This window comes from Corvus hawaiiensis, chromosome Z, assembly GCF_020740725.1.
Source record: "Corvus hawaiiensis isolate bCorHaw1 chromosome Z, bCorHaw1.pri.cur, whole genome shotgun sequence".
NCBI lineage: Eukaryota > Metazoa > Chordata > Aves > Passeriformes > Corvidae > Corvus > Corvus hawaiiensis.
This window is the reverse complement of record NC_063255.1, coordinates 42,359,344-42,381,887: the sequence shown is the minus strand read 5'-3', so window position 1 is coordinate 42,381,887 and position 22,544 is coordinate 42,359,344. Positions and strand designations below refer to the sequence as shown.

General features: G+C 41.7%; 1 protein-coding gene across 10 annotated transcripts in view; it reads left to right on the top strand.

The window, feature by feature from the left end:
* The window catches only part of CEP78 (centrosomal protein 78), a 52,107-nt gene that overhangs the window by 6,491 nt on the left and 23,072 nt on the right, over positions 1 to 22,544 (top strand). Inside the window, exons 1-2 of one of the 10 annotated variants that reach the window (XM_048291249.1) lie at positions 19,947 to 20,002; positions 22,225 to 22,501. In XM_048291249.1, the coding sequence (XP_048147206.1) occupies positions 22,249 to 22,501 (253 nt within the window). In that variant the 5' untranslated portion in view covers positions 19,947 to 20,002; positions 22,225 to 22,248. Of the gene's footprint in view, positions 1 to 19,946; positions 20,003 to 20,035; positions 20,098 to 20,170; positions 20,354 to 20,454; positions 22,143 to 22,224; positions 22,502 to 22,544 lie in introns of those variants that run through there. The other 9 variants (XM_048291253.1, XM_048291254.1, XM_048291252.1 and 6 more) reach the window with 9 other exon arrangements.

The window sequence follows — 22,544 nt, the reverse complement described above, 5'->3', positions numbered from 1 at the left end:
TTTAAGTTGTTTTCCAAGTTGCTAGTACTCTCAAGGTTTTTGGCATTCATAGCATAATGTGCATGAGAATGTGTACCTTCACTTACAACAGTTTTCCAAGGTTTCTATGCGAAGATATGGTTTATTGTTTGTGTATGCATACAGTTAATCTTGTTCCATTTACATGAAACTGGTGGATCATAGAACTTATTAAATATTGGCACATTCATACAAGTGATGAATTTAATTTACTTTTCCAGATAGCTTTCAAAAAGCTGTTATTTATTGAGGTGATTTGGGAACTCCCACTGCAATTTATAATAAATTAGTACTTGTGAATCTACTTTTTGAGTTCCTTTACATTATTGTCATCACAAGTTACAAAGAGTACTTTAAGAATTAGAATTCTGACCCATATACTGACTGATACTACAAATACTTTTCACTGAAAGTGTTTAATCTCATAATGGCCAGATTTGTCTATAATATAGTTCCTGAGTTCAAGATCATCATCAGTGCTCATGATCAAAGCACTTTTATCTGTTTGTTAGTATTTCTTTGTTAAATAAGACTTACTTTTTCCAGTAAAAAAGCCTGTCTTTGCACATAGGCTGAACTGTATTTGGAGTTCTGTGCTTTCATTATTTTAACAGCTGAAAAATACTAATGTGCTGGTTATTTCAAGTGTTGTTATACCGATTCTCATTAATGCTCTGCTAGACTCTTTACAGGTGACCTTAAGGTGGTAATATTGTAACAACAACAACAACAACAAAAAAGGTCAAAATTCTCTCTGGTGTCTCATATATGTATTGGTACTTCTCTTTAAGTTTCACTATGGAGTTTAAAATTCTTCTAATGAAATAATCTTTCTTTTTTACCATTCCGATTCCCAAAAAGTAAACCTCTATTTAAGCAAACCTCTGTTTCTTTGGCCTGATATCACCAAACACCATCTGTTCTGCATGGAGGTGTGGGGTGAGGTTAGAGTGAGCTCGTGCAGGGGTCTTTCTAGATTTCAATAAGAAAGGCCCAACAACAAGTGGCTTAATAAGATTACTTCAAAAAGATAGGCTAAGAAGAGGAGTATAGATAGTAACATCTTACATCTCCTCAGGTGCTGGGCACTCCATGCAGCATTGAACAGTGCCTCAGTGGATTTTCCCATGGCACACTGCACAGAGCAGATCCTGTCTGGGGGAAAAACTCACCCTTTCAGTCCTTTGAGGTCATCTTTAACTTCTTTACAAAAAACAGTTCTGTTGAAGGGCAAGTCCATGTAGGAGGTATCATGTCAGTGCTGAGCAGGAGTTGCCCGCAGGCAGCTGCCCGCACCGTCCCGTGTTAGTTGCAGTGTACAGTCAGGATCAGTACATTCCATCCCTTGATCCCCATACAGTTTACTTTTCCAAAATAAATGTTGTAATTTACCAATCATATTAATAACATATGGGATTCTCAAGTGCAAGTTTCAATAGAAGAAATGCAGCCTTTTCAAGATCACCAGCTCCTCAGGTTTAATGTCTTCTGCAAGGATCCCAGTACAATATCTACCTGTATTCTTTTCAAGGATTGCATTGCTCCTTTGTAATAGCTCATGAGAGAATAAACCAGTAAACCGAAGTGATTGATTTTTGATGCCACTTTGTGGTCTCATTAGAGAGATAGCACTCCAAGATTCATTAAGACATTTGTTTTTATCCTCAGATCATTCACAATTTTTCTGTCCCCAACATTGTCCAGAGAAGGGCAATGAAGCTGGTGGAAAGTCTAGGGGTAAGTCATTTGAGGAGCAGCTGAGGGATCTGGGGTTGCTTAGCCTGGAGAAAAGGAGACTTGGGGATGACCTTATCACTCCCTAAAAGGACCTGAAAGGAGGCTGTAGCCAAGTGAGGTCGACCTCTTCTCCCAGGCAACTAGGATGAGAGGACAGTCATGCACCAGGGAAGGTTCAGGCTGGACATTAGGATGTATCTCTTCACAGAAGAAGTTGTTAAGCACTGGAACAAGCTGCCTGGAGAGGCTGGGGAGTCATCCATCCCTGGAGGTGTTTAAGAGAAGACTGGATGGGGCACTTTGTGCCATGATCTGCTTGACAGGGTGGTGTCTGGTCAAAGGTTGGATTTGATAATCTCAGAGGTCTTTTCCAACTAATTGATTCTATGATCATTTAAAGTTCAATTTACCTGCCATTTTAATTCTATTTTCCTGCTGTTCACGTGCTCAGTTAGTCTTTTTTTACCTTCATGATTACTATTGCTGTGTCTTGTCCTTAACAAATTGAAAAAAACAGCTCCATGGTCTTCACAAAAGATTTATCAAGTGCTACATTGAGGCTTACATTGGATATAATACTTCAAACAGCTGACCATGCTGAGAACAGCCAGTTCCAGCAGTGAGCTGACAGTATTATTTGTTGCTAGAATTCTATGTTATAAAATGTAGATCCTACTGTTTGTTTAATTTGTTACATTCCCATTTTGTCTCCATTGCCCTATTAGACTGCTTTGTTCATGTCGCATATTTTTATGCTTTAGTACCAATTTGTTTTGTCATGCATGTGGATAGACCATAACCATAAATAGTTTAGGAGTATATTTTCTTTTTTCTGTAATTCCATTTGATGTCTGGACCATTGGGATTCCAGTCCTAAGGGATAGTAGTTGTAAGAGAAATACCTACACAAAGCCCTGTGTGCTAATACAGATATTTCAACCATAGACGTTCTCTCTACAGGTATGTTTCCTTCCCTCTTCCATAGCAAAGCCTTCCCTCTATTCGTGTAGAACACTTAGAAAGGAGTAGAACTCAGTTTGGAGAAAACATCAGCCACACTACCCATAAGAGAATAACTCATTTCACATTTACATGCATCATTATTAGTAAAAGGTCACCATCAATTATCAGCTCCCTTGTTACTAAGCAAATATGACTTGTTTGATTCAGGACATTGTTTTCTCAGTGAATATTTGGGATCTGTTTTGCTTCTGGCTGTCCATTTTTTTGGTATCCTTTTAGCACCCACTGATGCCTTTTTCTCTGGTCCTAGAAATACTAGCCAGACACAGGGTGATAAAAAGGGGTTATATCTTTTTAAGGATCCTTAGGTGCACAATTCGTCAGGTGGAAAACACCGAAGATGCACACCCCGCATAACGTGTACAATTTTTATAGATTTTGCAAATTAGCATCTCTGACAAGAGTCCCCAGTTAGATGCACACCTGGTGAAGTCACGCCCCTCAGCTCTAGTACCTTCTAAGTCCTCCCCCCTCAGATGAGGACTAAACTCTGTTTATAAAAATTATGTCTCAAAGAGCTGATCTCAATCTTGGTTTCTAAGGAGAACCAAGATAGCATAGAGGTCTTGGAATGTGTTTTGTCTTTCTGCCTAGGAAAATACTGAAGCTAAGTTACAATAGTAGACTACAGAGCTACAAATACATGTGTAAGGAACACAGAGAATGTATAAAAGAAAAAAGGCAAAAATCAAGGTGGCATCACTACCACCCTCACAATCTCCAAGAAGCTCACTCGTTCGAAGGAGTTTCCCAGTAGACACATTCTATGTGATACCTTCTATGATGACTGTGTTAAAGACTTAATCTGAGTCTGTTACTTAGGAATTACAATAAAGATCATAGAGATTAGTTTACTTTACACATAGACTTTTGTGGCCATGTGCCACCAGATTAATTTTTATTAACTTTGATTAGCCATTATGATACTAGAAATTAAGCAAAATTATAAAGTCATTAAAGTGTGCTTTACTTTAAAGTGACTTACTTTCTGATTGAAGCCTCACAGACATTGATGCAGGTTTTATTTTGATAAAAATACACTGGCCAATTAAAATTAGGAACACTAGAATTTACTGAAAAAGGAATTAATAAAGAACAATTGGGAACCCAGAATGGCGGCCTGCCGTGCTGCAAGGCAAAGGGAACAGCGCTGGATGCTTAGCCAACGTGACAGGTGGCCAGAGACACACCTGCTGGATAGGAACATCAGTTTTTATACCCCAATATCAAGTCCGTCCCCTTTCTTAACCCTGACCCTTTAGGTGTTCCAGACTGGCTTGGGCATCTTTAGGAGTCGTTAACTGGGTGATTGCAGGCCAATGAAATTGTGCATGTCATCCTTTACGGTAATTATGGTGAGCCCCAGTGCCCCTCCCTCTTACCTCAACATCTAGAAACTTCTGCCTTTCAGCACAGGGACTCAATTCCCCTCCCCTTTTGACTTTCATCCAGTGAACCAATTTACAGTACAACAGACTTACAAACACAAACTCATTAACCAATTAACAACTTCTGATAACACAGTCCTAATCATTATATGAAAGCCAACTCCATTCCTGTTTTTAACAATTTCATGTAAAAACATTTGGAATCAAGGTTTAACTTTGCAGTAACAACACTGTTTTATTTATAACCTTTTATCTGTATTAGCATGAACAAATTAGTATTTCAAGCTTTAAGAAACATCCACAATGAAGTCTCTATCCAAAAAAAAGAGCAGCCTTTAATGGTAAACTACATTAACACCGGCCATAAAGAGAAGATGTTTTTTCTTCCACTAAGTGCAAAGTCTAATCAATATCTGTTTAGCAATCCTGCCTTACCTGCTCCTTAAGTAGCAATAAGTAATGAATAGCAGTATAAAATTGGTTTTAAATATTAAATGTAAATATATTTGATGAATTAAATATTTTTAAATTGTATTTTATTGCAGGATATGTCAACAGAATATTCTTAATCTCACTCAATTTTTTGTGTAGCCTCATAAAAATAAAAAATATCAGCTATGATGTGATAATTTCAGAACACTTGGTTGTAGATTCCACTTTACTCAAATAAGCTTTGCATGCATGAATAGAAGTGTGTCCTGGGTTGCAGTGTATTCTATTACCATCCTCAGGAGCTGTTGAAACCAGGTGGGGCAGTGTTTCCTTGCCTCCTCCCCCCAGACTATCTTGCTGTTAGTGGCCCATCATTGTCCTGCCTCCTGACTCAGAGATAACTCCCTCCGGACTATCTTCTGTTAATGAGCCTAATCAACACTTGGCCTCATGACTCATCACCCCATTGTGAGATGCTCCACCCAGAGGGAGGAACCAAGCATTCCATCCTGGATATAATCCGAGACTGAACACCAGAGACAATCTTTCCCACTGGAGTTCCAGAGGACAGGAGCTACACAGCCACCACTGGACCTTCTGAGGAGGAGCAGACCCTTTTTCTACAGGATTGCCACTTCGGGAGGACTGCAGCCGCCATTCTACCAGACTGCTACCACCACCCTGACTAACAGGGTGCCAGGTTGTATCCTGACTCTGTCAGTTTAACCCAGTGTTATCCGCTTTTATTTTTTTTTTCTTTCCCCCTCCTTTTATTTCCCTATTAAATTGTTCTTCTGACTTAGAGTCTCCCACTAGTTTGTTTTCAAACTAGTACAAAGTGAAACCATCTTTTAAAATGTTTTGCTACATAAATACAGGCTGCAAAGCAAGAAACCAATGGAAAAGGCCTTGTCTTGTCTTCCTAACAGTTTATCTTATGTTTAGGTATTGGAGAATTGAAATACCTGACTCCTGGTGTTAAGGCTAGCTGTACCATGGAAAAGAACTCCCGAGTCCATATATATAAAATGCTAAAAAACCTGGGATAGCTGAAAAAGCAGACCATCAGGCTCCGTCTGAAAATCTTGTTCTTTCTAGGATAATTCTAAATATAAGAATTCTGGTCAGTAGATTTAGTTATCTAAAATACTGAGCAAGTACAGATGGATTGGCAGTTAATACTATTTACTATGTAGAAAGATAAAAAGATTATTGCATAAGCCTACTGCACGTATCTTAAATGTTACATGCCTGCAAAAAGGTCACTTGTCAACCTGTCTCTGGTGTCAGGTAAGGGGTCTCCCAGCCTCGAAGGGTAACCTTGAGAGACATCCCTGCTCAAGAGGAGATGGCCACTGCACAGCCAGCTGCAGTGGAGGGAGAGAGCTCAAGAGGCTCTGGTGGTTGCATATATTTGTAAAGTCGTCAATTAATAGTCAGATTTTCTGCTGTGTTCATGGAGTTTCAGCTGATCATTAGCTCAGTCTACAGCCAAACCATTTTGGGGGGGGCAGGGGGGTGGGGAGGTTGGTGCCAAGTTTTCACAGATAGCCTTTCACAATAGGATTAACTTTGCTTAGATCCACTTGCTGAGAATCTGCCTGGACCAAAGTTCAGTTAGCTCAAACAGGAGGAGTGCATTTGTCACACAATGTAGATTTGGGTTATTTCACAGGATCATGACTCACTGGATTACAGTGTAGTCTCCTGTTACTCTTGGGGATTCAGTGTAACCACCTTCATAAATACATGGAGCTCCAATTCATAGGAAACCATTTTTGCTTCCACTGCTGGAAGCAGAATCTAGTATCCGGCTGCTTGAATGGTCGGGGGCTTTTTTTGATGTTCCAGCCTAACGTGTTTGCTTATGGGCTGTTTATTCACTGCGTAGGGGACAGAGGAATTCATCAGGACTCTCTGCCCCAGGTCCCTGTCTTCTTTAGAATCCATTTCTGAGCTATTTTATCATAACTTTTAATTTGTATTTGTTTTCTTGGAACCTAGATAGTTACTTGAATCAATAGAATTAGCTACCCAATATTAGCCAAATATTGTCTAAACCCCCAACTCAGTGTCTTTCTGCTGTTTAAGAAAATGTGTGAACACAGTTGAGCACAGTGACTTCATTAAGTGCTTGCATTCCTATTTTGGTAGTACAGAAAGGCATTTTCTCTGTATAGTAAATTACAGTAGCAGCATCAAATGAATAATAACTTTGATCAATTTGAGTCAAGAAAGGAATATCTCTCATACTAGACATGAGAAAAAAATAGAAGTTAGACAGTTATTATTACCTACCTGACAAAAACACATCATCCTCCATATTAAAGCTGTTGATTTTCACAAAATTGAATGCTAGTCTGTCAATTAGTTTGATTAGTAAAACCTAAAGTTAGAAAGAAAACCTACCTGTAAAGAAAGACTGAAATATGATGGAAGATTAAGCAAATATAGTTCCAAATAGGCATGCCTTCTCTTGTAGGTTTTGAAACCCGTCAGACGAGAGCATTTGATCTTGGGTCAGACAGCATCACTGTAGTCTACACAATGATGTCATGTTGTGACGGTGGCAGAGGCTTTGTTATTTACTTACTCATGACAAGAGCCATTTCATTCAAACCACTTTTCAAGTGCTTTGATTCATTCCTGCCTCACTGCTCTTTCCCACTCTTCTCAGGATTGCATACTTGCACATCTCTACATTCATCTTCCCAGCTCTAGCTTTGCTTTCTCTCACTCTCTGTTGGGGTGGCTCAGCCTGCTCTTGGGCTGAAACCATCAAATGTCAGTCAAACCAGGGCCATCCACTGGGTGGATTTCCCCACCCAGGACAGTGGATCGGAAGGCGGACCAGACGAGTTCACTGAGATCTAAGTTACCTCCCCCTAGGTGGCCCCCAATCTTAAGTTACCTCCCCCTGTTCCAGAAAGTTCTCCCTGTCTTAGTTATTAATTCGTTCCCTGTTGTGACTCCCGCCTCCCTGTTTTCCCCATTTGTTCTGAAAAATTGTATCCTCCCCTCTGCTTGTACCCCATTGGTTGTTTTCTCTTTCCCCGCCTTGCTCCACGCCCCCCATAAAAGGGTGTGCCCGCTTCTTCTTGAGGCTTTTTCTGGTTTCATTCACTGTATTCCTAAGTTTGCATTGCTCCTCTGACCTGGCTAGAAATAGAGTGGGCAGTATTGACTTTCATTATCAATTGCTCTATACTGCCTCTGGGGATGCTCTTCCAGCAGATACCCATTTGCCTCTGTTATACAGATAATAAGTTACCTTTAAAGATACATGGCAGTTCTGGCTTAGAGGTGGTATTCCCCAATTTAGTACTCCCACTTAAAAAAAAAAAAGAAAAACTTGCTTCTTCCCTTCCATCAACTGGAGGCACAAAAGGAAGAGTTCATGGGTTAAGAACAATTTACAGCAATGAAATAAGAAAACAAACAGTAACAGCAACAATATTAATAACAGAAATGTACCAAAGAGAGAGTGATTCACATGCAAAAATGCTCACTGCAGACCCTGCATCAATAAACAACACAGGGTGCCTTCTGCTACATTTTCTCAAGTGGATGAAACCCCTTCTTGCCAGAATAGAGTCTCTTCACCTGGCAATGATGTGAGGTGATAGAGAATAACCTGTGTGTCCTAGCCATGCTCCTCCTGGCTACTGCAAAATTTAACCCTGTCCTGGCCAGAACCAGGACAATGGCCAATTAGAAACTATGTTTTTGAATTTTTTCTTAGTTTTAGAAACTTCAAAATCTTTCAAGATTGAGAATCCTGTATGACTTACATTTTCCCAATAATCATACAGCCACTGGTAATGCCTTACGCATCTTAAAGTGGGAGGAGGTAGAGGAGTTGGAAATGAAGGAGTGAAGTTGAGGCTGGGAAGAAAAGGAGTAGGTAAGTGTGTGTGATTCTTACCACCAAGAAAATTAATCTTCCCCAAGACGAGCCTGTTTTGCCTATGATAATAATTAGTAAGCTGTCACTATGTCTTTATCTCAGCCTATGAGCTTTTCCATCTTACTTTGTTTTCCCTTGTTGTGTGAAAGAGTAGTGAAAGAGCACCTGGGTTGGGTGGGTGTCTGGCAGCCAGCCAAGGTCAACATACCATGTACAGCATGATTGCATTTGTCCATGTGCCACAGTAAAACTTAAGCCTTTGTTAGACTTTTCATGTGGTAGTGTAAAATGAGCAGGCACTATATGCAACAACTAAATAATTTAAACAATGGCTAAAATTTCCAGCATCACCATGTCATTATACCTTTAAACTGCATCAGAAATGATGTCTGTATGGTTTGTACCTGTAGTATTCCTTGCAGGTTGGAGATCTGAATTTGAAGGCTATCAGTTGGTGCTCAATAATGTAAAGAAAGTGATCTATTAATAACATTACATAAAATACACTAAAATGTTTTTCATACAGTGAATTTATATTCAGCAGTTAACATGTGTTGGAGAACAGAAACACCATTCCTGGAATTACAAAATCATGAAATTGTTCGGGTTGGAAGGGATGGACATGTTGCTTGCTCTGGGCTGCAAGTGCACATTGATGGGTCATGTCCAGCTTCTCATCCACTAGCACCCCCAAGTCCTTCTTGGTAGTGTAGAGAAATGGCTGAGTGAACAGGGACATGTATACATGCACAATCCAAGCTATGTTAGTGAACTGTCCTTGACTAGGGAAAAAAGAGAGGAGCAATGCTGATGTTGCAAGCCGACAGGATGTTGGGGAGGGGGATACTGACCACAGAAAGAGAAAGACTTATGTTAGTTAGTTGCGTGCATATTAATCTGTAACCAATCACTTGCTATTAAAGGCCGCGTGAACAGTAGCTGTAACCCAATAGTATGGAGCTTGCTTATGCGTCCTTGGGGAATTAGAGTATAACTATGGGACTGACATAGAGTAAACGGAGTTCCATCATATCTCTATGAGAAGCGTGGTTCATCCCGGCAGATCTCTGGCTATTTGGTAGGGCTAGTCTTGATCCATTCTCTGTCCAGCCTGTGTGTGTACTGGGGATTGCACTGAATGGGATTCCTCTTTGATATTTTTCTCTGCCAGTACAAAGATCTATTTATGAATTCTCTAGAGAAAACTGAAACTGGGTGTTTAAGCTGAAAGTGTGAGAAAAAGGCCATGAAATGATGTTGACGAGAACAGTGGAAAAATGAGTGAGGAAAAAACAATCTACTTCCATATTGAGACATTATGGGCGGTGAAATCCAGGGAAAAAACACCTTACTTGTCGATCAAAAAAATCTGTTTAGGTACTTCTTAGGTACCGTCAAATAAATACCAGCTTAGAACAAGGACACTTTATTCTTGTATTGGTTTGGCATGGCCTGATTTTAGGTAGCAGGGAGGCCACAAAGATGGCTCCCCTGAGGAAGCTGCTGGAAGCTTCCCACCATGTCCGGCAGAGACAATGGCTGATGGCTCTGAAGATGGACACGCTGCTGACCAAAACTGGGCCAATGAGAGAAGTTGGTAACACCTCTGTGATGACATATTTAAGAAGACAATCAAAACAAAGTTAGGAGATTTTGGATTCTAGTCAGAGAAGAGGAGGAGGTGAGAACATGTGTGAGAAACAACATGGCGACACCAACATCAGTGAAGAAGGAGGGGAAGGAGGTGCTCCAGGTGCTGGAGCCGAGATTCCTCTGCAGGCCATGGTGAAGACTGTGGTGAAGACCATGGTGAAGCAGGTTGTCCCCCTGCAGCCCATGGGTCCATGGGGGATGCAGCGATGCACACACAGCCCATGGGGGGGGGGGTGCCCATGCCAGAGCGGGTGGATGCCTGGAGGAGGCTGTGATCCAGCGGGAGACCCGGTGCAGAGAGAGGGCCCTGCTTCCAGGCTGGAGCAGCCTGTCCTTGGAGCACTGCACCCCGTGGAAAGAGAGAGCCACGGCGCAGCAGTTTTGGGAGGGCTGTGTGCCCATGGAAGGGGCTCACGCTGCAGCAGGCGCGGTGTGGCTGCTGCTCCTGAGAGTGGACTCAACTCCGGGGAAGTTCACAGAGAACTGTCTCCCATGGGAGGGACCTACGGCCTCACAGGGTAAAACTCCTCTCCCGGAGCAGTGGAAGGAAATCGTGGTGATGGACTGACCAAGCCCCCATGTCCTGTCTCCCTGTGCTGTCGGTGGGAAGGAGGGAGGGGCTGGGGAGGGAAGGTGTTTTAAGGGCTTATTTTACTTCTCATTATCCTCCTCTGATTCTGTTAGTAATAAATTTGCAACTTAAGTTGAGCCTGTTTTGCCCTTTAAGTGTTTCTCCTGGTCCTTATCTCACTCGTGAAGTCTTAGTTAATTTTTTTTCCTTTTCCCTCCTCTGCCCAGCTTTGGCAGGGGAGGGTGAGCGAGAGGCTCTTGTGGGTGCCTGGCACTGGGCCAGCGTCAAATCATGACAATTCTATTTACTCCTACTCCTATACTTCTATACTCCTAGCCTCCTATTTCTATACTCCCGCTCCTTCATTCCCTGTCCCCTCCTACCTCCACATGCACTGAATGAGATGCTGGATTTTGTCCTTTAACTTTTTTCAAACAATGAGCCTAAGATTGGCCGGGTGCCAGAATGCTTCTTTTTCTGAGTTGGGCAAATGTTTCTGTGATTTAATATGTAACTGCTGTGAAAATGGGTTTGTCCTTGCCTACAATTCTGAAAAATATTACTTTTTTGGGGAAATTGAATGTTTTTCTTGGTGTTTTCTAAATGCTATCAACCTTATATACATTTCAGTTAATTGCTAAATTCCCAGTCTTCCAATTTCCTATATGACTATCATCTTGAGAATGTTCAAGCAGTATTGTAGAATCTTTAGTGAGTCAAGTGAATTTTTTTACTGTAACAGATGAATTCTCCTTATCTAGTTTTTGTTCAGTTTTTGATTTGGATTCTATATAATAATGCCAGCTCTTACTTCTGAAAAACTTTACTCCTCCAAGGCTTTTAAACAATAATTTAAAAATTTTGCTATAGTTTTTTTACTTAATCTCAACTGCCTCATCTTGCCAAGTGAATCCAAAACAGTGTTATTTCAGGCTCTTTTAAATAGTTAACACAGATGAATGTTGTATGACCTTTAGAACAGCATCCAGGACAGTATCAAAGATTGACTATAAATAAAAAGAAGGTAAATCTTCCCTGGAAGAGAGCTAATAACCAGAAAATTTGTTATTATATGTATTATATGAAGAAAACTAATTCTGTATTAAATAGCTTTTTTTTTGTCATTTTGTAATTTTTTCCTTCTGGAAAACCACTACCACTGAACTCAAACAAATGTCTTTTCATGAAATGCAGGCCAAAGATGAAGCCTACCACAGAAAAAGTATTTCTTTCAATAAAATAGGTGTTTATGTTTTGACTGAGGAAGCATAGGAAAATTCGGCACCAAAAAAATGATACTACTCAGAATGCAAAATACACTTAAGACACAATTAGATGCTTTTATAATGCTTAACTCAAACTTACAGCTCAAAAGGGAGTTCTAGGAGTTGTTACTGATAAGTCTATCAGCCAAATATGGATTAGCAGCTAAAAATACAATTGGATGTTGACAATCACCAAAAGGGTGCTGAACACCAGTCAGACACATCTGGTTGGGTCTAAGTCTAAACTGTGGGTTGTGGGTACAATTTCCAGTGTAGTTTTCTCCATTGCAAGTATGTAGTGGCGTTAGGGAAAACTCAGAGACTGGGTGACTGAAACAGTCATTTGGTGGAGCAGCTGCTCTGCAAGAAAAAGTCAGAAGGACCAGCTCAATTTATTTAACTTTTAGTTCTCTCTTTTTGAAAGGAAGTTGTGTCTAGAAGTCTAAAATGGTCAGTGGATTACCCTGACAGGAAATCTCAGAAAGTATAAAAAAATTCTGAGTCAGAGCAAGGGCATTTAATGTTGCATGGGCACTTGCTATTAGCAGAAAGTAAGAACTTGATATTGTCCTGTGTCTGGCCGGAACAGGGTTAATTTTTGCAATAGCCAGGAGGAGGCATGGCTAGGACATGAAAGTTATTCTATACCACCTGACATCATTTTCTGGCATGGGAGGGAAGGGGCCCTTCTGGTTCGGGTGGCTTGGTGATAGTAGGGTATTGCCAGGTGGTCTCTGTGTAGTGAGCAGTCATGTTTGAATAGTTTGTCTCTCATGCCCTGTTATTAATATTGTGGCTGTTACAGTTCATTTTCTTATTTCATTTGCTGTTTCCAGTAAATGGTGCTTATCTCAGCCCATGATCTTTATCCTTTGTGCCTCCAATTCTCCTCTCCAGCCACCCACACAGGGAGGTGGAGGAGAAGGGTAGTGAATGAGCAGTGCATGGTTTGGAGGGCTTCAGTGGGAACACTAAATAGGGGAATACCATTCCTAAACCATGACAAATATATATTGAGTAAAATGTCAAAAGTGATTAAACTAGTAATGATGGAATGCTGAACAAGAGAAATAGAAGTATTATTGTAATTATGCACTAAATAATTAATTCAATTTCTTGACTTGATCCAGTCTTACTGTGTATAGCTCTGATACAGGTCTGGCAGTGGAAGTCATATAAGAACATTTTCTGCCTGTGCTGCTAGTTGCCTCTGCTTCGTCTTCTTCAGGTCAAAGTGCACTGGCATTCAGAGGGGACACCTGTCTGTTCAGCAGCAGTGCCAATTACAGTAGCTCCCTGAGTGTCCTGCTTCCTTACAGTGCCTGGGAGATGTTTTACCTGGAAAATTTTGTGTTCTTCAGGCATTACGATCCCCGTGCAATACCATCTTATGTGTTAATATTACAAACCTGGAATGAGGACAGACAATATTCCTCCTTTCAAATTCTATTTGAAAGCTGTATTTTTATAGATACATATTTTATTCTATGTGATTGAGTCTGTTGTTACATACATTTAAGAAGCAGACAAAAAGCATATTTCTTGATATAAGCATATTTCTTGATATGTCTATCTCTACAAAAAGCGTATTTCTTGATACGTCTATCTCTTGATAGAGCTGTTGAGCACTACCCTCTGGATGTGACCATCCAACCACTTTCTTATCCATTTAACAGTCCAGTCACCAAATCCATCTCTCTTCTATGTAGAGAGAAGGATGTTGTCAGGACTGTGTCAAAATGGCATCTGTAGCCCTTCCCTTGTCCACTGATGTAGTCACTCCATCATAGACCACTGGCTTGGTCAGGAAGACTTGTCTTTGATGAAGTCGTGCTGGGTGTCTTGAGTCACCTCCCTCTTCTCCATATGCCTTAGCCCAGCTTCTAAGAGGATCTGTTCCAGGATCTCCCCAGGCACAGAGGGGAGGCTGACAGGTGAGTAGTTCCCAAGGTCCTCCTTTCTACCCTGTATAAAGATGGGTAAAATAGTTCCCTTTTTCCAGTCCCCTGAGACTTCACCTGACTGCCATGACTTTTCAAGTATTCTGGAGAGTGGCTTGGCAACTACATCAGTGAAATTGCTCAGGACTCTGGAATGTATCTCATCAGGTTCCCATGGACTTACATACATTCAGGTTCCTCAGATGGTTATGGACGTCATCTTTACTTACAGTGGAAGAGACTTTGCTCCCTCAGTCCTCATCCTGCTGTCCATCTACTTGAGAGGTGTGAGAAGAGAGGTTGCCATTGAGGACTGAGGCAAAAATATTGTTGATTACGTCAGTCTTCTCCTCATCCACTGTTACCAGTTTTCCAGCACTGTTTATCAGGGGGGCACTCCTTATCTGACCTTTGTTTATTGCCTAATGGGTCTGTAGAAGACCTCTTGTTGTTCTTTGCGTTCCTTAATAGGTTCAGTTGCAGCTTTGCCTTAGCCTTCCTCACCCCATCCCTACACAACTGAACTTTACCTCTATATGCTTCCCAAGTCACCTATTCTTGTTTCCACTGTGTGCATTCCCTTTACTTTGACCAGCAGTTTCCTACTCAACCATGCCAGTCTCCTGCCTTCCTTGCATGATTTTTTATCCTGGGGATTGCTAGTTTTTGTGCTCTATGGATGAATTCCTAATGATCTGCCAGCTCTGTTCCACTTCCTTGTCCCTGAGGGCAGCCTTTTAGGGTTGGATGGTTGCATCCAAAGGTCAATGGCTCAGAGTCCTGATGGGCATCAGTGACAACTGGTGCCCCTCACAGGTCCATATTGGGACAGCATTATTTAATATCTTCATTAATGACACAGATGAAGGGATTGAGTGTCACCTCAGCAAATTTGCTGATGACACCAAGATGAGTGGTGCTGTTGCTACACCTGAGAGCCAGGTTGCCACCCAGAAGGACCTGGACAAGCTCGAGGAGTGGACCCATGGCAATCTCATGAGGTTTAACAAGACCAAAGGCAAGGTGCTGCACCTGGGTTGGGGCAACCCCTGGTTCCAACACAGGCTGGGGATGAATAGATGGAGAGCAGCTCTGCCCAGAAGGACTTGGGGGTGCTGGTGGAGGAGAGGCTGGACACAATCCAGCCATGTGCACTCACAGCTCAGAAAGCCAATTATCCTGGGCTGCATCCAAAGCAGTGCGGGCAGCAGGGCAAGGGAGGAGATTCTGCCCCTCTGCTCTGCTCTGGTGAGACCCCACCTGCAGTGCTGCATCCAGCTCTGGGGTCCCCAGCACAGGGGGACATGGACCTGTGGAGAGAGTCCAGAGGAGGTCACCAAGTTGATCAGAGGGATGGAGCACCTCTCCTGTGAGGAAAGACTGAGAGAATTGAGACTGTTCAGCCTGGAGAAGAGAAAGCTTTGGGGTGACCCAATTGCAGCCTTCCAGTACCTGGAGGGAACCTACAAGAAAGATGGAGAGAGACTCTTTACAAGAGCATGTAGTGACAGGACAAGGGGGAATTGATTCAAGTTGAAAGAGAGCAGGTTTAGACTGGATATTAGTAAAAAATATTTTACTGTGAGGGTGGTGAGGCACTGGAACAGGTTTCCCAGAGAAGCTGGGGATGCCCCATCCATGGAAGTTTTCAAGGCGAGGCTGGATGGGGCTCTGAGCAAGCCAGTCTGGTGAAAGATGTCCGTCTCCATGCCTGGGGGGTTGGAACTAGATGATCTTTAAGGTCCCTTCCAACCCAGGCCATTCTATGATTTTATCATATCTGAAAGCTACCTTAATGAAAAACCATGTTTTCTATCCTTTCTCAGCACTGTTTCTTAAAGTTAGCATATTTTTCAAAATTAGTGGACAGTAATTACTACTCTTAATATAATTTACTCTGGAAGTTGGGGCTGTGCAGATCTGTGTAGTGAATCAGAAGCAAATTATGAACTCTGTGCAATAAAACCTGTGAAATGGTTCCCACTCTAGGAGAAAAGTTAGGATCAAGAAGAGTTAGCTAAAGGTGTGTTATTTTCCTGTTATTTTCCTATTTTCCTTCCAACTTAATTTCAGATGGAAAAAAAGATGTTATATCACATATGTTATTTTACATACTTAATTTATATTCTTATGTGCACAATCATATATAATTATACATTACATATTTTCTTCTCTATACAATGATATATATTGTATATATGATATATTATTTGTTATATGCTATAGCGACAGTACATAATGTTTCTATTTTTGTTCATGCTGCCTTTCTATGGCCTCCACACTCAGTATTTACTCATTTCCTAACTTCAGGGCATTTAATTTTCTGTGTGAGTTTTTCAGTGTTGCTTCTTGTTACAGTTATGACTTTCAGAATTCGTCTAGATAATTTTCAGTGCAATTTTTGGAGGAATAATAATTATTTTCAAACACTTTCTATTTTTTAAATTTATTTTTCAAAGACTTTTGTACATAGACGGTTGATATGGTTAAACAGCAATTTTGAAAAACAGAAGATAAATTTAAAATAGGAAAAAGAGAGACAGTGAATTAGAAGGAGAGACAAAAGGAGAGCAAAGGTTTTCTGTCCATATCTGACAGTGAGACAGAAAGAAACAACAAACTTTTGAGAACAAAAAACAAGCCAGTGGTAGATAAATGAAAAAAAATTCTGTTTCCACGGAACAAGTCCTTTGCATTCAGTCTTTGTTACATGGACGTGGAGCTCCCAAGTCTACTAAAATGAATGCTAATCCATGGAATGGAGGGCATGGCTAGATTTTGCAGGGAGAAAAGAACTTAATCTATTGCCCTATGTCCAACCCAAGATTTGCAAAACAAGGAATATTCAGCACTTTTTCCCCTCCATAGTCCGTGAAGTATTTTCTTTTTCCATCTTGGCCAAGTTTCCTATTTCCTTTTAGGTTTTTTGAAGCATGTTTCCTTACCACTCCATGTTGGCAAGAGATACTGTACAATTGATAATTACCAGAATTTGTGTCTTCAGACCAAGTTTCATACCTTTTTGGATCTCTTGGTGTGAAAAGAATGACTCTCTTCTTTTTAACTTATGTGCCTTTAGGTTGCCCTGAGGTAGACATTGAGATTCTGTAGTTTGTCACATTTAGTGTGTGTTGAAGGGTCTAGTCCTGTTGCAGTAAAATGCAAATAATAAGGAGCACTGGACACTTGTCATTATGCAATTATGAGTTTCAAACAAAAATATGATACAGCTATCTAACAATGACAGAATGAAACAACTATTTCCTCCATGCTTTAAGCAGATTTACAGGCTCTTCCAATAGAGCTTTGCTTGATAGACTTTGCCACCTAGCAACAAATCTCAGGCTTCTGGACAAAAGCTATACAGAGCTGCCCTGTCAGCAGCTCTTAAGACCAGTCAAATAGTTCTGGAAGTTTTGGTTTTGTCCTTTTTTGCACTTAGCATTCAACCCCACTGGCATTCTGCAGAACAGAGGAAAATAATTTTTAGCTATTTAGTTTTGGAATCAGACAGCTATTTAGCCTTAAAGCAGGCTTTAAAAGGCTAGATAGAGAAGTTTAAAAAAAAAGAAAAGGACAAAATGTGAAGTTGTTCCTTTAACACATCCTTACTAGGCAGTAAGCGATAATGTGGAAGAACACCAATCAAGTAGGATACCTTCCAGACATCCTCATAAAGTCAAGAGAAAACATCTGCTGCCCACCCACTAACAGGGTAGAGTGCACATCCCCTTTTTCATCTCCTGATGCCTCTAAGAAAGCTAATGTTGGTTATGGTGTGAGACGGAGAAATGCTTGTACTGTTGAATCAGATTTAAAAAATTAAATTAGTATATGTTAACAAAAAAACTCCAAAGAGCATATGGCCTAGAAAGATATGGAAGAAAACACTGAGAACAAAAAGTGGTTCAACAAATTCAGCAAAATGATGGCTGGTGAAAAACATCATTTGCCAAAGTGACAGAATTGGGTCTGTTTGGGACTGTTCTCTGCAGAGACATCTGGTATCTCACCAAATTACTTTATGCTTTTGAAGATCTAAAACAGTAAAGGGAACTGCCTTTGACTGCAAAAGAAAGTAGTGATTATAGTCGCAAATGCAATATATAGGATATATTAGAAAAGAAATGAGATCTCTAGACAAAGAGAAAACATAAAACAACTGTAAAAATTATGCAGCGTCTGGGGTCTCCTCACTGTTCCCTGGGTCCTGCAGAGGCTCTGGGTGATGCCTGGCATCGCAGGACTGTGCCCTTTGTTAGGCAGAAGGTCAGTGCCCCTTCACAGCTCGTTGTTTGGGGCTGCAGCTGTTTCCCACCATCCAGGGCACAACTTGCAGATTGCACTCCAGGCTACCAGCACTAGGTGTGTTCTGCAACAAGTCTGTGGGCTGCAAAAGGCCTGCACATGAGAGACTGGAATGCAGGACAAGATATCATCAGAAGTACCACATAAAGCCTGTGTTTAGAGCCTACACAATGGTTGACATACACAGAACACTTTTGACGCTTCCTCAGTAATCAGCCCTTTTGGAATGTGTACCAAAAGCTCTGTGTCATGTGTACCAAAATTCAGTGTAGCAAAAAACCCCCAACCCAAACAAAAAAAAAAACCCAAACAAAACCACCTCCCCCAACTCAACAAAACCAAAACCAACCAACCAACAAAAAAACCTAACCCCCCAAAAGACCCAACCAAAATCAAACCAAACCAAAAAATTTGGAGTTGTAAATAGAATGTGAATCAAAAGCACTGAATCAAATGCTGAGGAAAGGGACACTCAACATCATTTTTTGAAGAAAACCAAGTTTGGTAAGGAGCAACTTGAAGCAGTTTCTCTGCAAGATTTTGAATTTCAGTTTTGGAGACATCTTTGTAACTAAGTAGCATGAACAGCAAACCTTTAAAGATTCTTGAGAATATGTGAATTTTATTTTGCTTGAGTTTAGTCTGTGACACCGAAAGGTATGGAAAGCACAGGAAATATTTTGTCATATAGTCACAGAGCATTGGTTTTGCCATTTCACTGATAATGGCCCTGTGTCTCTTGTCTTTTACACTGAATTCCCCAAATGTCACAGTGAAACAATTTGTTCAGATGGTGATGTCAGACTTACTGAAATAAGTCTTGTTCTGGTACACTTGATAGCACTTAAGGTGCTTCAGTTGCTTCTGATGTCAGTCAAAGACAGCATGTAACATTACATCTGCGTAAACAGTGTCCTCAGAATGTTCTGGGGATCTGTCTAATTTCTCTGGAAAGCTCTCTGGAGTTCGTTCACCTTTAGAGTTTAAATCCTGCTGCCTACCAGCAGACTAGAAACGTAACTTTTTAAACAACCAAATTGCTCTTAGTCGTCAATCTACAGTAATAATTTTTGTTAATTAGCTGGTGTCCCTATCCATGAATGAACTGAAAGTTCTAGGAGCAGCACTTGGACTCCATTTTAAGTTATTCTGCCTTGAATGTCACACCGTGTAATGCACTGTACTGAATGTTAATGAAAATCCTGTGATCCCGTGTATGTAAACTAACCTAGCAAACTAATGGGAAACATAGCAGTGAAAGATGAGTTTGTTACCCTGTTGGACGGCTCAGGCCACGTGGCTGTGGCTACTGCTGTATGTCAAAACGTTTCCGTACCTCTAGAGCTCCTGACACGCGTGCTTTGCTGACAGAAAGCTGCAGCACTGCCTGCTTTCTTCTAGCACTGCACTGTTGGCTTTTGGTTTGTGTTATGGGGGTTTTCTGTGGTTTCATTTTTTTTTTTTTTGGTATGTGCGTTTGGGGGTGGGATTTTTCTTCTGTTTGTTTTCCTTTAGGAAAGGGAAGCGGTACTTTTCTTGAGCTGCTACGTTGCTATGTAACACCCGCGCTGCCGCGATGGCCGGAGGCGGCCATTTTGAACGCGGCCGGGCGGCGGCCAATCGGGAGCCAGCCTCGCGCGCCACGCGGCGGCCGCGGCCCAGGCGCGGTGGGGGGGGGGGGGGGGGGGGGGCGGGAACGGCGGGGAACAACGGCAGCGGCGGGTAACGGCGGCAGCGCCCGGTAACGGCGGCAGCGGCGGGTAACGGCGGTAGCGCCCGGTAACGGCGGCAGCGCCCGGTAACGGCGGCAGCGGCGGGTAACGGCGGCAGCGCCCGGTAACGGCGGCAGCGCCCGGTAACGGCGGCTGACCGCGGGGCGGGAGCGAGGAGCCCCCGGAGCTGGCCGAAGTCGGCTCCGGGAAGGTGGGGCCGTCGGGGCCGGGGGGCGGCGGCGGGGGCGTTGTGGTTGCGGGAGCGACCGGCTGGTGGCTGCTCCCGGCCGCCCCTCGCGAGCCCGTGTGGGTGGTGGCAGCGGACAGCGTAGCCCCCTGTTGATGCCAGCTCAACAGTGTGCGGTCCGAAGTGGTTCCCGGAGTCGGTGTGGATATTGAGTGGGTGCAGTATAAAACCCCCGCTATTTTTACCCGGTGCTAACTGGAGTTGTCTGTAGGCTGGGTGCTGTGTTACATCCTTAAACACAGTGGTGCAGCCGGTCAAATAAAGGGTGCCCGGCCCCGGTAGACCCCCAGGCCGCGCTTCGCAAGGCGCGCCCACCCTGAGGGAACGCGGCTCGGCCTCGCTGTGTACCCAGCAGGTCGGCATGTGGCCGTGGCTGCTGCGGGCAGCGCTCTTGGGTGCCATCTGCTTGCCCACCTTATACGTTTTGCCAGCTGATTATTTTGATTGCTACAAACTCACAGCTTCCTCAAAACTCCTAGCATGGAGCTGGATTTTTCACTTTTACCGTGTGCTGTGTATTTCTTGTGATTTGTCGCCAGCTACTGTGATGTCTCCTGGTATCCGTATTGAGTACCTAATTGTCTGCGTAGATTCTCAGAGCCAGTCACGGTAGTCTAAGGTGCTACACTAACTTCATCAGATACACTAACTTCAGTGCAGAGGAGTTCAAGTTTACGTAGTTGTTTTCCATATGGAAAGCATGGTGGTTCTGATTAGTTTGTCCCCTTTTCTCTCTACCTAGAAGTGGGTTAAATGTCAGTGCTAGGGCCAGGAGCGCATTTCTTCCATTAGAGGTGTGGTGTTAAGGTGTTGCAATGAAAGCCCCCATGAAAAGAATATTGCTTATAAGATCTGGAGATACAAGGCTAATATTCTGCACATTGATACATCAGCAGAAACCATTGGTGCCTTGAAACCTGTGGAAACTTCCCGAACCCGAAGTGTTGGATTATAATTTAATCATTTCTGTTCTTGTGGCCACAGTGTGGTCATTAAATGCTAGTAAATCAGAGTGGAAAAAAAAGTAAAAGGGTCTGGAGAAACTGTATTATTAGAGTTTCTATCTTATTACTACATTTCCAGTCATTTAGATGCTAACAATATAATTTTTTTTCTAAACTATGTTTGTACAAATGGCTATCCTCCTATGCTTGTATCTGCCCAGTAACTTCTCCTAATTTGACATACAGAATATTTGAGAAGATTGGTTGAAGCTTTCTAGTCTATGACAAATAAGAAAAAATATTTGCAATGTGAACAGTGTTTGATATCCTGTGTGGAATACTTAATGCAATCTTGAGTATAAATAAATGTATCTTTTAAATATACTGACAAATGTCCCTATTGAGACTGTAGAATTACTTAACCCTTAATAGATATGTCATAGCAGTATTTAGAGATTCTTCTTGGAAGTTAGTAGTGTTTTTCTTTGTGGGTTCTAAAGTATAACAAAAACTTATGCCTGAAAAGTGCTTACTGAATTTTACTGGGATATGTATATCCGGTATGCAATAGCAAAAATATTTAGGGAGACAAGTTTTATTATGTATGATGAGAATTTAGACTTTTAACTGAAGTAGCAGAGAAGCTCACAACTAGTTCTGTGTGTTTTCTCTTGATGGTGGGTCAGGGAGTATGCAAGGCTTTTGGGCAGACCTCAACACTACGAAGTTAAATCTTAAGATGAAAACAAGATCTCTACAACAGTCAGTGCTTCAAGGTCAAGGCTTTTGTGTTCTTGATAGACCTGTTAGTGTGGGGAGAATAAAAATGCAGATGTTTTTGGGTTTGGTGTTTGGTTTTTTTTTTTTTTTTCCTGAGCCCTTTACTCATTCAGCTTTACTTGCACAGGTAGTGAGCATCACAAGACACTGGGTTTTTATCTACACGTTAAAGACACATACAAGCTATGCAATATCCAGGAACATTTCCATGTTCTGGGTATGCCTGTTGAATTCACACTATGTTGCAAGATAGTTGCATATTGAAAAAAAATTATATTCTTTTCCTTTTCTTATTTTAGAGAGAAATTTTTCAGATAAAAGAAATGATTGAGTCAGTCAAATTAAGAAGACAGTGCATGCTGGATTTCTACTCAAATTATGAACACCTTTGTGAACTTCAAGGCTCTCTCCCACTGAAAGCTGTGAAGGCTAATGTGACTCATGATGCTGTTGATCTAATTGTAGATCACATCAAAGCTACTGATTGGGCACCACTTCTGAATGCTCTCAGGCATAATAAGACTCTGACTTCTATTGGAATAAGAAGTTTACATCAACATGGTCTTGAAGAATCAGGTCTGTATAAAAGATAAGTATGTTGATGTATGCATGTTAGAAT